Consider the following 12,413-nt stretch of genomic DNA (forward strand, 5'->3'; position numbering starts at 1 on the left):
TCTCATATTAGTTGATCATTATACTAAAAATAGTTGTTACGTATTAGTTGATCACTTTACTAAATCAATAAAGCATTAATTAAAATTTTCATATATTACCCTTGCAACTAATTCTTTTTAAAAGTGATTACATTTGTTTGTAAAATTTCAAGAAGTTTTTTAAGGGGTTATTTTCTTATTTATGGTGTCTTAAGCACCATGTAAAATGAAAACTGATCAAGTAATATGAGACGAAGAGAATATTTAACAAGGGTAATTTGGTAGAATTACCTATATCATTTACTACTTCTTTATTTCTGTGTCAAGTCAATAGTCAACGACTATTATTGAATGGTAGAAATACTAATTATTACATTGTTTTATTTTAGTATATAAGTTGTTGACTCTTCCATGTTCAGTAATCTTGTCCAATAATCCCATTATAATTATCCCACCATTCCTTAATTTTTATTATTAATAAACGAGCAACTATGCTAAGGTAAAATTAGTAATTATTAGGTTGCAGTTTTGATCTTAGTGTCAGTGTACTATTTAGATTGACATAATTTAAAATTATTTTAGTATTTTTTAACCACCTTTCCTCCATTAATTTCTAAGGGATTGTTTGGCACGTGATATTTTATTGAATTAACTATTTCATCTTTTTATATGAAATTAGTTAATTTATCATTTTGATAAAAATAATATTATAAAATAATCTTGAAATTAATCGACAGTTATAATCAACCATAGAATAAAATTCGGGACAAAATAATTTTACATTTTAATAGTTGAAACTATTATCCTTATTATGTATACAAAATTTCCCTTAATTATTTAAAAAGCCATAATAGGTGCAACTTTCAAGTTGTTTCTTCGATATCTCGTGTGTCTCATTTTCAACCCCCAAAAAAAGAAAAATAGTATAGTTCTTTAACACGAAAAAGAAGATACATGCATAATCCATGATAGATTAAGCAATAATGGTGAGATAGATTTCGTCTCCCTTAATTAGAAATTTTGAGTTTAATTTTAAGAATTAAAAAAATTATGAAAATCAATTTTCTTTTCTCTAAATGCTATTTTTTAACAAATAAATAATTGCATTAAAGTGGTATTCAATGAAAGACGAGAATATAATTTGAACCTGCAATATTCATATCCATGAGATTGATAAGTTAATCATTCCTTACTATGTCTATTTTATTAGGTTACTATAATATAACCTCTTTGAGCACAAATAATTAAGAAAGTGAAGTTATTGTGAAGACTAGCAAAAAAGTTACTAAGGTTTTTTTATCTGTCTATGATCATGCCTAATTGATTATTTCGTCAAGATCTATTATTTAAAAATAGAACTTATGCAACACGAATAAAAATTAATCGAACCAATAAAATTTGAATCTCCCATGATTAAAGAAGAAGGCCTAGAGTAGACCAAAAATCTAGTTTATGAAAATGGGGGGTGCACGCGGATATCCAAATAAACTCCTTTTTCTCTTACAACTGGACCCATGAATATTATTTCATTTCTGTTCCTTTTCGATCTAGTCTTTCGAAAAGAAAATAATTTTTTATTTTTATGAGATAAAAATAAGATCGACATACACCCAATCTTTTTTCAAATTTTAGTAGTTATACTAGTGTGCATGATATTTGCTTATCAATTTTACAATCCTGCACAACTATAATCTGGAGTTATATATATGTTATAAATCAATCTATATATTGTATATTATTTCATGGAAGGTAGAAAATGAAATATTAAAAGGTCATTTGGTTACGGGTTAGAGTTATGCAATTAATAATTCAAAGAGTAGTTAATTGATGCAATATTTAGTTATATGTATATAAAATTCTGTCATAACTTATGCATTTAATAATTATACAAGTTTGTAAACTAGTAACCAAACACTGTACTTGATATGCTAAATTTTATACATAGCAACTAAAAATACTATAAAAACATGATACTCTAGTTATGCCTATCTTAATACTAACAAACAACCAAACGATCCCTAATACTCATCAATCAGTAATACATAAAAATAACTAATTCTCAATAACTAACCTCTACATTACTAATACGAAACACCTATATAACTCTAGATAGCAAGCAAGACTACTCCATTTGTTTCACAAAGGTAAGTATAAAATTTGCGCACACATCATCCTCCCCTCGTGAAACTACCTCCAACATTAAGGCAAGACCTGCACACACACCATTCTCCCTACATCTCACATAACAATACACCGTTTGTTTCACAAGGTAAAAGTAAAATTAGTGCACATATCATCCTACCCCTCTTGTGCAATTACCTCCACAGCTCTAAGGTAAGACATACCCCTCTTGTGCAATTACCTCCACAGCTCAAAGGTAAGACATGCACACACACCATTCTCCCTACATCCAACCGGCGCACACATCATCCCACACCATCCTCCCTACATCCATGCGGCACACACATTAGCGCACACATCATCCTACCCCTCTTGTGCAATTACCTCCACAACGCAAAGGTAAGACATGCACACACACCATTCTCCCTACATCCAACCGGCACACACATCATCCCACACCATCATCCCTACATCCAACCGGCACACATCATCCTACCCCACTTGTGAAATTACCTCCACAACGCAAAGGTAAGACCTGCACACACCATCCTCCCTACATCCCGCCTGCACACACATACCATCCTCCATACACATTCCACATGAGAAATTACATTGGGCGTGTCATAATCTCTAACAGTATGAGTAACTGTTTGAAACTTCTTTTAGTTTTCACAAAAAAGATAAGACCTTAAGCTGTTGGGTCTACAAACTTTGAGTCACCTTTTTGTGAAACAAAAAGAACCTTGCATGATGGACATACCAAATAACGAGTCCTCAAAAATTGGTGCAACACAAGCACAACCAATAGAAGATCGGATATCTTAAATTATAACTATGAGCCTCCAATGCTTCGGGAACCAGATTCAGCTTTGGGGCCACGATTATTGCTGCTAAGTATAAGAAAAAAATCTTCTTATAAACTAATTGAACAATTATGCCCCAACAAATAAACCAATAGTTACAACATCTATTCAAAACTTAGGGGGGAGACTGTACAATTCCACCTCAACCCATATCATTATCCTGCCCTATAACCAGCAAGAGAGAAAAAAAACCATCCTACAACACCCTTCTAAAGGTGCCCATCGACAAAGTAAAAGACAATTTATCTTTGTCATTGATGGCTCAACTTGCGCTTCTTTTGTTTTCTCAATCGCTCCCGCCTTTCTTCTTCTTCTATCTTCCGGAGTTCTTCTTCATCCTCTTCCCTTGCTATTTTCGCACTGAGGACAAAAAAACAGAGGAAAGAAGCAGGTCAGGTTTGTTTAATCCCTTCGGCAGTAACCGATAGAGTACATTATCTTGACAAACTAAAGTACTATGCACAAACATCAGCATTATTTATATAAAACTTTTATATATCAATCTTAAAAAGACATTATGATGCATCATGGTTGAATAGTTATAGCCAAAAAAATGAATGAAAATAAGTCTGCTCTAAAAGACATGTTACCAACCTCCGCCTTTCTTCCTTCAAAATTTCATCGAAATTAGCCTCCATATCACTATCATCGTCGTCATCACGGTACCTATTTGGATTATACCTGGAAAACAGACACTTCTATCAGCCGAAAAGATGAGGTAAACATTAATTAACATAAGCAATAACCAAAACTAAAAACATGTTTTCCTAAGCTTTTAACTAAATGAAGAACCATCAACAAGGCATATATATCTCTAAACCCTTGATTACAATCCAATCAGAGGAATATAAAAACAATCAGTTCGATGACAGATCCACTATCAATAGGATAGTTACTTTTACTCGAATAGGCAATTCGCAAAGGGAATGTGAACTTTTCAAACCCCTTTAAACCTCAACTTTAAGGAATTAGCAGTTTTAAGTGTTCTAGAGCTAGATGCTATAATTTATGCAATGTCGACTGAACTCCCAAAGGAAAAAAGGAACAAGACATAAATTTGTAACGGAAGCAAGAAAGAAAAAATATGTACGTACCCAAACATCTCCCTAATCATACTAATGGCTTGTCCTCCATCATCTTCTTCATCATATCTCGTTGGTTTTTTTGCTGGGCGCCTATCATCTTTTTGCTGATGTACTGGGCGTCTCTCTTCTTTTCGCTGAAGTGCTGGGCGCCTGTCATCTCTTTGCTGAAGTGCTGGGCGCCTGTCATCCCTTTGCTGAAGTGGGCGCCTGTCATCCCTTTGCTGAAGGGATGGGCGCCTGTCATCCCTTTGCTGAAGTGATGGGCGCCTGTCATCCCTTTGCTGAAGTGATGGGCGCCTGTCTTCCCTTTGCTGAAGCGATGGCCGCCTGTCATCCTTTTGCTGAAGCAATGGGCGCCTTTCATCCCTTTGCTGTAGTGCTGGGCGCCTTTCATCTCTTTGCTGTAATGCTGGGCGCCTATCATCTCTTTGCTGTAGTGCTGGGCGCCTATCGTCCGAGGGACGTGCTACATTTCTAGGAGGTGGTGGTCTTATCTATTAGGATCACAGATCTCAATTAGTAAATTCTGAAGGTCAAAAAGTTATAGGGAATAAGCCAAAATTTAACCCCACCCAACTAAAATATATTAAATTAATTAAAAAACAGGACCCTAGAAAAGAAGAAAACATTATATAAAAATCAAGGCACAGCTTACCTGAGATCTAGCCAAGGAAGCTTGTTGTTTCTGAATCACCGCCTGAGGTTTGGAGACAGGCACACCTTGTTTTGACATCACTTTTGACTTACCAGATTCCAGTGGTAGCCTATTCTGTACCGAAGATTGCCTTGGTACAGCGGGTTGTACTCTTGAAGGGGTTGGCCTATGGGAAGCAGGCACAGTACTCTTGGCGCCTGGTGCCCCGGTAACCTTGGGGGACAACCCTTTTGGCCCCAAAGGCGGCCGTCCAGGCCCACTTCCATTACTGCTACCGAACTGTTTCCTAGAGTCAACCGTTGGTTGAGTCGGTTTATTAATAGACACCGATTTTTGAATCACAGCTGTAGGTTGCCTTTGGCTGTCTCTTTTCATTTCACGATCATCTAGAAGCTTTCTCCCACTATCACTTGAAGTCTGCTTTCCGAACCGTGCATCTTCAATATCACCAAAAACCCTGAATAAGTTTCTCAATAAATATAGCACGTTGAGACAGATTTTATTAAATAGAAACATGAATAAACAGTGACCAAGAGCGCACCACAATAAGGGGCAGACACTTTCTGAGTTAAAGAACCTCTTGATGGACCAGGAAGTTCAGCATCATCAGATAATAGAAACGAATAGTCCCTCGTATTTTTTACCATATCAATCTTCCTTTTTAACTACAGAAAATCAAATGACATAAAAATCCTCAGTAAAATAGTACATTAGAAGAAAAATTAGGAGAAGTGTTGGAGAAATTGCACTGATTGATGTATTACCCCCATTTGTGACTTTTGGTGCATGGTTGCTGGTGGATGCTTTTGATCCTGCAGGTTTTGCAGGCTTTGAAGCAGCACTCTTATTGCTCTGCTGGAAAGGCAAGGGTAAGCATCAGATGAACTGTAAGCCAAAACCAAAAAGGAAAAGGATACATGTGCTAAGAAGAATCTATACTTTCCCCAATTAACATGACTACAATCACCAGGCAGAGCATGTCTCACTAGAATATCTAGTGGAAAAATGCTATAATGGGTTACATCATTCTATTAGTGTGGATGGAAGTGGAAGCTAAAGCTGTGATGACCTTAATATGCGACTAAAATACTCGTAGAAGAGCATCGACCTAAATAACATAGTACTTACATGACTAGAGCACATTTTTAACCAGTTGATATCAGCTAATAGATTTTCCCTTTCATTGTGTCCTATCTTTAGTTAGCTAAGTCTGCATGGGATTCAACAAAATTGTAGGTCTTTTCAACCCCCCCCCCCAAGCACAAACCATCCATAGGAATAAAATTGCAAAAACAAATAGTACAAGCAACTTGATATGAGAAATTCGTATACATACCGAATGGTTAGATTTCATGACTTTAGCTGCCAGATTTGGATTCTCCAGTAGAGACTTGCTTTCTTGGATAACTCTGTTAGAGATAACAGGCTGTGAAGGTCCAAAGAAGGAACCAAAACTGCAGGGTCAGATAGAGATGGTAAGACAAACCATGAGCCTCAAAATCAAAACGTAATATAAACTTCACCTAAAATGATGCACCATTCCACCAGTACAAAGAGAACCACTTCTCTTTGTCCAACTACATCATCTTTCTCTAACAAAAGCATCAAAAGAATAATTTCAGAACAGGCTAATTCTCAAATCCCTTTACAGATGCATTCAGTATAATTCTACAGGAGAGAGCACAACCATCTTCCCAAGGGAAAAAATATGCACCAATTATTTTCCACTTAACTGATGCAGTAATAGTGCATAATATAAATCTATGCACGAGATCTAACACATTGTTACAATCATCTATTTATAGAATTATCAGACTGAGTTAAGTAACAACAAATAAATTTTGTGAAATTGGTAACTTCAAAATCAGAGAACATGAGTAGTATCATATCAACATACTAGCGGCACTCACTTATCCCTGGATGATGCATTCTTTTTAAATTCGCGAGAACCACCACCTAGTTCTTTCTTCCTCTGCTTCCTGATATCATCTTTTAACCGTTGCCTCAGCTCCAGGTACTCTAACAACTCCTGTGAAGGCTGTTGAGGCTCTTCATCCTCATATTCCTCTTCACCAGCCTCTTCCTCTTCACCTTCAGTCTCATACTCATCCAAATACGAATCATCATATTCCTGCATGAACGTAACTAAGTGGTCAAATGAAAGTATATCAATCAACTATGCCTCATCCCAATTTCCAAATCAATCAAAGAATCTGCTACGTGAATCCTTTATATCCATTCTATCCAATTTAGGTCTATTTCATTCCAATATTAAATAATTTTTCTTTCAAGGAAAATTAAGGTTTTCCTAAAACTAAAGACTTTCCATTTATCAAATCACACACTTGCGCCTACAAGGTGATATAAAAGCCACCGATAAAAAAAATGGGAAACAGAAAAGGACAAATAAGCTTACATCTCCTTCATATCCCCGCATAGCTGCTTGGGAAGGCTGACCTGACTCTGGAGATCTCCGAGAAAAACAAATAGCTGAATTCCTGAAATAAAAGATAGAATGAAATATTACCACCAAGTATGAACAAGAAAGAAACTTGGAAGACATCCAACCAGGAAAGTTAACAAGAAAAGTTCCGCCAAATATAAAGCTTGATCTATTTGGGACAATATTCAATGGACATCACATTGAATCAAATTAGGAGACAACAAACCAAATAAATGAAGGTGCTATTTGACTTTTCTAAAATCTTGCAAAAAGTTCTTCCAAAATCCTTCTTGTCTCAGTTTTTCAAGAGTTTTCACACACAGAAAAAAGTTAAAATCGTTATCTAAGAAGAGATTTGAGGGTGGGTGTTTTTCAAGCAAACGTTTTCTTCCATCACAAAACACTGACATATCTTCAAAGGAACAATAACTATCCAAACATCCTTACTTTGCACCAATTTTTTTTCCAAAAGCATTTTTTCATAGAAATATTCAATAAAGTTGTTCAAACAGCTCACAAAGATCAGATCTTGACAAAAAAATCAGAAATACATGAACCAATCTACTTGCAAATTCGCTTTTCCACTCATCCTTTCTTCAATGTATAGTACCAATTCACAAAAAAACACCAAATTTTACAAAACTTACAAGATTTCTTATCCTAATTCATCAAAAAATAAAAAATAAAATAACAAATCCTAAAAATCCAAAAACAGAGACACCAAAAACTTACAAGATTTCTTAATCCTTGTTCATGAAAAAAAAATTAAGAAAAAATTCAAATCGGTGAAAAAAATTCAAACCCTAACCACATCAATCTCAATCCTACAAATCCAAAAATCATACGGCAAAATCTAATCAAAAAAAAGGAAAATTTTGAAAAAAAAAAAATAATAGAAAAATAGTAAAAACAAAACCTATATCGATCCAATGAACCAAGTGAAATTCGAATTCAAATCCAAAATTCATACAAGGCAAAATCTAATCACAAAAAAGCGAAAAGCTTTAAGAAAAAATCGTATAAAAATTTACCTGTATCGATCCAATGAATAAATGAAACTCAAAAATCATACAAAAGCAAAATCTAATCAGAAAAAAACCGAAAAAAAGAGGAAAAAAATAATAAATTTTACCTGTATCAATCCAACGAATCAAATGAAATTCAAAAATCATACAAGAGCAAAATCTAATCAGAAAAATCAGAAAAAATTGGGGAAAAAAGGGAAAAATTAGTAAAATTTACCTGTATCGATCTAGCGAGCCAACTTGAAATCCGAAAAGCATTGATTTTTCTTAGAGAAAACGAAACGAATTGTTTGAGGATCTGAAGAATTGGATCCGATATCGTCGGTGAATTAGGGGATTATTATTGTTGTTTTTGGGGAGAAAAAGGAAGATAAAGCTCTTAGGGCAAACGAGAGATGAGGAGGCAAGGCTATCGTGCGCTGGGGTGTCGTGTATATACCCGAAAACGGGCTCAATTTCGAATGAGCCCATACTTTGGACTTTCGGTTTGGGGCAATTCTTTCTTTACAACATTGTTTACTAATTATATGCTCCTCACAACCATTTTTAGCCATCAAAATTGTCTTTCTACTTTATTAAACTAATTTTTTTCTACCAACAAGGTTGTGTTGACACCCAATTTTGACCCTCCACAACATAAATTAATCATCGAGTTTCTTCAATTTCGAACAATTTAAAAGAATTATTTTATAAAATTTCAAAAAAATAAAATAAAATAAACGTAGTTTGCAAATTATTTTAAATAGCTTTGTCATTTTAATAATATGTATGTTTTATTTAGTTATGTACATAATTAATGCATTTTACGAATATTCAAAATTCATCTCGAAAAGATTTTATATTTTAAATACTTCATTAGTAGTAAGGGTCGTAATTTTGAATTAATGAATTTTATAAAATCCAAAATACTTTCAAGTTATTTTAGAGTATTTTTATAAATTCAATAATTTAATAAATTTAATAATGAATGTGTGTATTTTTTACAATCACGTATTTTATAAATATTTGAAAATTATCACAAAAAGATTTTACATTTTTAGTTAGATATTTGTTAATTTAATTTCGAGTTCACTAATTTGTAATTAAACTAATTATTTTATGACCGACTTAATTATTTTTATTTTATTAAGATTAAGAAACTCGATAATTAATTAATGTTAATTCACCTAAATTAAATCCAATTTTTTTTAAAAAAAATATAAAAAAAAAAAAAAAAACTTAACCCCTTTCCTATTTGGGCCATTTTCCAAATGGCCCAATTTAATACAACAGCATTTCCAGCAACCAGAAACGGCCCAACAGCCCATTTCCAGCCCATTCCCAAGATAAACAGCAACAATACCAAATAAACCCACATGACCCCTTTTACCCATTTTCTTCTTCCTCAGCAAAAGAAACCCAGAACCGCCCCAACTTCACCTTCTCCAGCAGAAACCAGACGACCCACACCCTGCAACACCCGAAAATCACGCAACTTCAGCGCAGAGCAGCACCAAACGTGACCCCACTGCCCATACCAGCCCCTCTTCCTCTTCACGTGCAGTCCTCCTCGGCGGAAATCGCGAGAAAGAGACCGTTCCAGCAGCCCCTTCAGTCCCTTTGATCTTTCATCCGGATTTTGAGGGATATTGGTTGAAATTTGGAGCAATAGACAGCTTTTTCCCATCCTTGGACTGAAGAAAATTCAAATTGAGAGTTGAATTTCGGAATTCCAACTCTACCCTTCTCCCCTAATTCCCTTTCTATAAATATCATCTACTTGTTCTTGATTTTCGGGGGATTTGGAGGGGAACGAAAAAAAAAAGAAAAAAAAAAAAAAGAAAGAGAACTCAAGAAAAACGGCAAAAATACATACAAAATACATTCGAAATCGAGGAGAGATTAGTGCGACTATAGTGTGGTTTCCTTGTTCGTTCATAAGAATCCTTGTGATTTCGTTTGGTGGTGGAATCGTCTTTGTGGCTAGCTCGTTACTGCCTCTGCTTCGCTGCCCCAAAAAAGGTATACGCCTGAATCTAAATGGATATTTGTTAGTTGGACATAAAATGCAGCTGAATGTTTGTTGGTTCATCGTTATCGATATGCTTGTAAATATATGTGAGTTTTAAAATAACCGAAGGTTGTTGAATGGATCGGCGCTGACAAAAGAATGCTTATTTATTCGCAAGAGGCACAAAATTATTTTCCCTCCTTTCCCCTGTTTTAGTTGATAAAAGGGTATATTCATTTTATGTTTTTGCTTGATCAAAATATTATGCATATTAGGTGTGCACATACTAAAATTTAAAGTTTTGATTACTTGTGTATTACCGTAGCTATCCTCAATGTTTTGTTTATACAAAGTATGAGTTTTACTTTCTCGTTATTAGTTTTTCTTTTAAAAAGTTTATATATACATATGGCGTGTATAATTTCCATTCTAATCTCTAACAAGTAGTTTCATTAAAGCTTAAAATGTGTTAGGGCTTGAGTTCATGTTTGGTGGTTTGTTTGCTTTGAATCCGGTCGGTAAATTCGTCAATTGTATCTAGTCTAATATTTGCATATTTCGTGTTCAAGATTGTATCTTTGTGGTGGAATTTCATTTGGGTCTATACTTAATTTAGTCAATATGGTTTAAACTTGAATGATCTTGCTAACTTCTTTACTTTCTCTTTATTTGCGAGCATTATGGGAGTTTGATCGAACTCAAGCCTCCTCCTTTGCATTTCAAAATGAGCCATAAAGGCTCAATTTTTATTTTTATAGTCCGAGTCAGCCGGGCAAAGAAAGCCGCAGCACAAGGCTGGAAAACAGAGAACGTGGATATAAAATAAGCCGAAATCCGGCTTGTATACACCAATATACAGCATTATACATTAAAAATACAGGTCAAAAACGTGAAAAATACAGGGCCGGGCAGTATACAGGTGTTCGGAAGCAAGAAATGCGTAAAAAACGCTGATATACACGCTGATATACACTGATATACAGCCAGTGTATACCAAAAACGGGATTGGGCAAAAGTCCAAAAATCCCAACGAGATAGGCCCAAATTTAATTTCTCTCTTACTCTTTAATTATTTATTTGCGATTATTTATTGTTTGTCTCTTAACTCTAATTTTAGAATTATTAATTAACTTAATTAAATTCCCCAAAAGATGAGTTAGTTCTTTGTGTTGGTTTAATTTTAATATTTCATGTTTTAATGTTCACTCATTATATCAATCAAATATGTCGGTCAAATTATACATTTTAATTAAGTTAAACTTTTTGTTATTAAAAAATAATATTTTTAAGCTTTTTCATTTAATCACCTTTTTATTTCATTTTAAAATTGTTGTGAGTTAACGTATTTCCTCAAAGAAACTCTAAAAGGGCTAGTCAAAACATTTTCAATTAAATATATATATATACACACAAATATATATATATACGCCCACTTAGTCATTTTCTTAAAAAGGGTTAGCTAATTAATAAAAAATGGTTTTTCATGTTTAATTTATTAAATGGGTTTAACGTATTGTTTCAAATATGAATTACATGAATTTTAATTAATCTAGTTTTATTAAAACTTTATTCACATGCAGTTTGATTTCAATTGTTTCATATTTAGGTCCTTTTTCTTAAAAAATAAATAAATAAATAATGAAATAAAAATGCGTCATTATTTATTTTCTTAAAGTTAATCAACTATTGTGAATTGTTATTTTGTGTTAAATCATTTTCTAAACAATTAGTCAAAAAATCATTTTAGTCAAGTCGCAGGTCAACCGCGTGTTAGCGGACACTTCGAATGCCTAAAACCTTCTCGAAGTGTAAATTGAACCCTGAACCCTCTTTGGTATTTTCAAATGATTTTTTCTGTTTAAATCTTTGAAAATGATAAGTTTTCTTAATTTCTTTAAAAAATTAAGTGGCGACTCTTTTCTAAGTATTTTTCTTAAATTGTTTTATACTTAGAACATTTCAAAAAGTGATTTTTCTACATATAGAAAGATTACGGTGCAACAGAAATGGCGACTCTGCTGGGGATTTAATTAAGTTCTAACCATAAGATTGACTATTTGACTAATTGTAATTAATTGTTGAATTGTTTATTTGTGTTTAATGTGTTTAATTTTATATAATTTGTTGCATTTCATGGCATAACATATTCCGTCAGACGACACTTATTTTTATTTTTCACTTAAAGAACGATTATGCGAGCCGCAGTCGTTCGTTAACCAAATTGTTCTCGGGGCACCCTGACGAATGTAGTT

The 12,413-nt window shown here is 33.8% G+C and overlaps 1 protein-coding gene across 1 annotated transcript; it reads right to left on the bottom strand.

The window, feature by feature from the left end:
* Positions 1-3,001: 3,001 nt before the first annotated feature.
* Positions 3,002-7,252, bottom strand: LOC125810405 (uncharacterized). The gene is made up of 9 exons (XM_049489902.1): positions 7,120-7,252; positions 6,614-6,834; positions 6,040-6,157; positions 5,470-5,558; positions 5,245-5,369; positions 4,704-5,140; positions 4,058-4,542; positions 3,558-3,644; positions 3,002-3,323 (listed from the first exon to the last, which is right to left on the bottom strand). The coding sequence occupies exons 1-9, from the start codon at positions 7,138-7,140 to the stop codon at positions 3,215-3,217; spliced, it is 1,692 nt and encodes a 563-aa protein (XP_049345859.1). The 5' UTR covers positions 7,141-7,252; the 3' UTR covers positions 3,002-3,214.
* Between the last annotated feature and the right edge of the window lie 5,161 nt (positions 7,253-12,413).

The sequence above is a fragment of the Solanum verrucosum genome, unplaced genomic scaffold, assembly GCF_900185275.1.
Source record: "Solanum verrucosum unplaced genomic scaffold, falcon-dt-bn FXZP01000038.1, whole genome shotgun sequence".
NCBI lineage: Eukaryota > Viridiplantae > Streptophyta > Magnoliopsida > Solanales > Solanaceae > Solanum > Solanum verrucosum.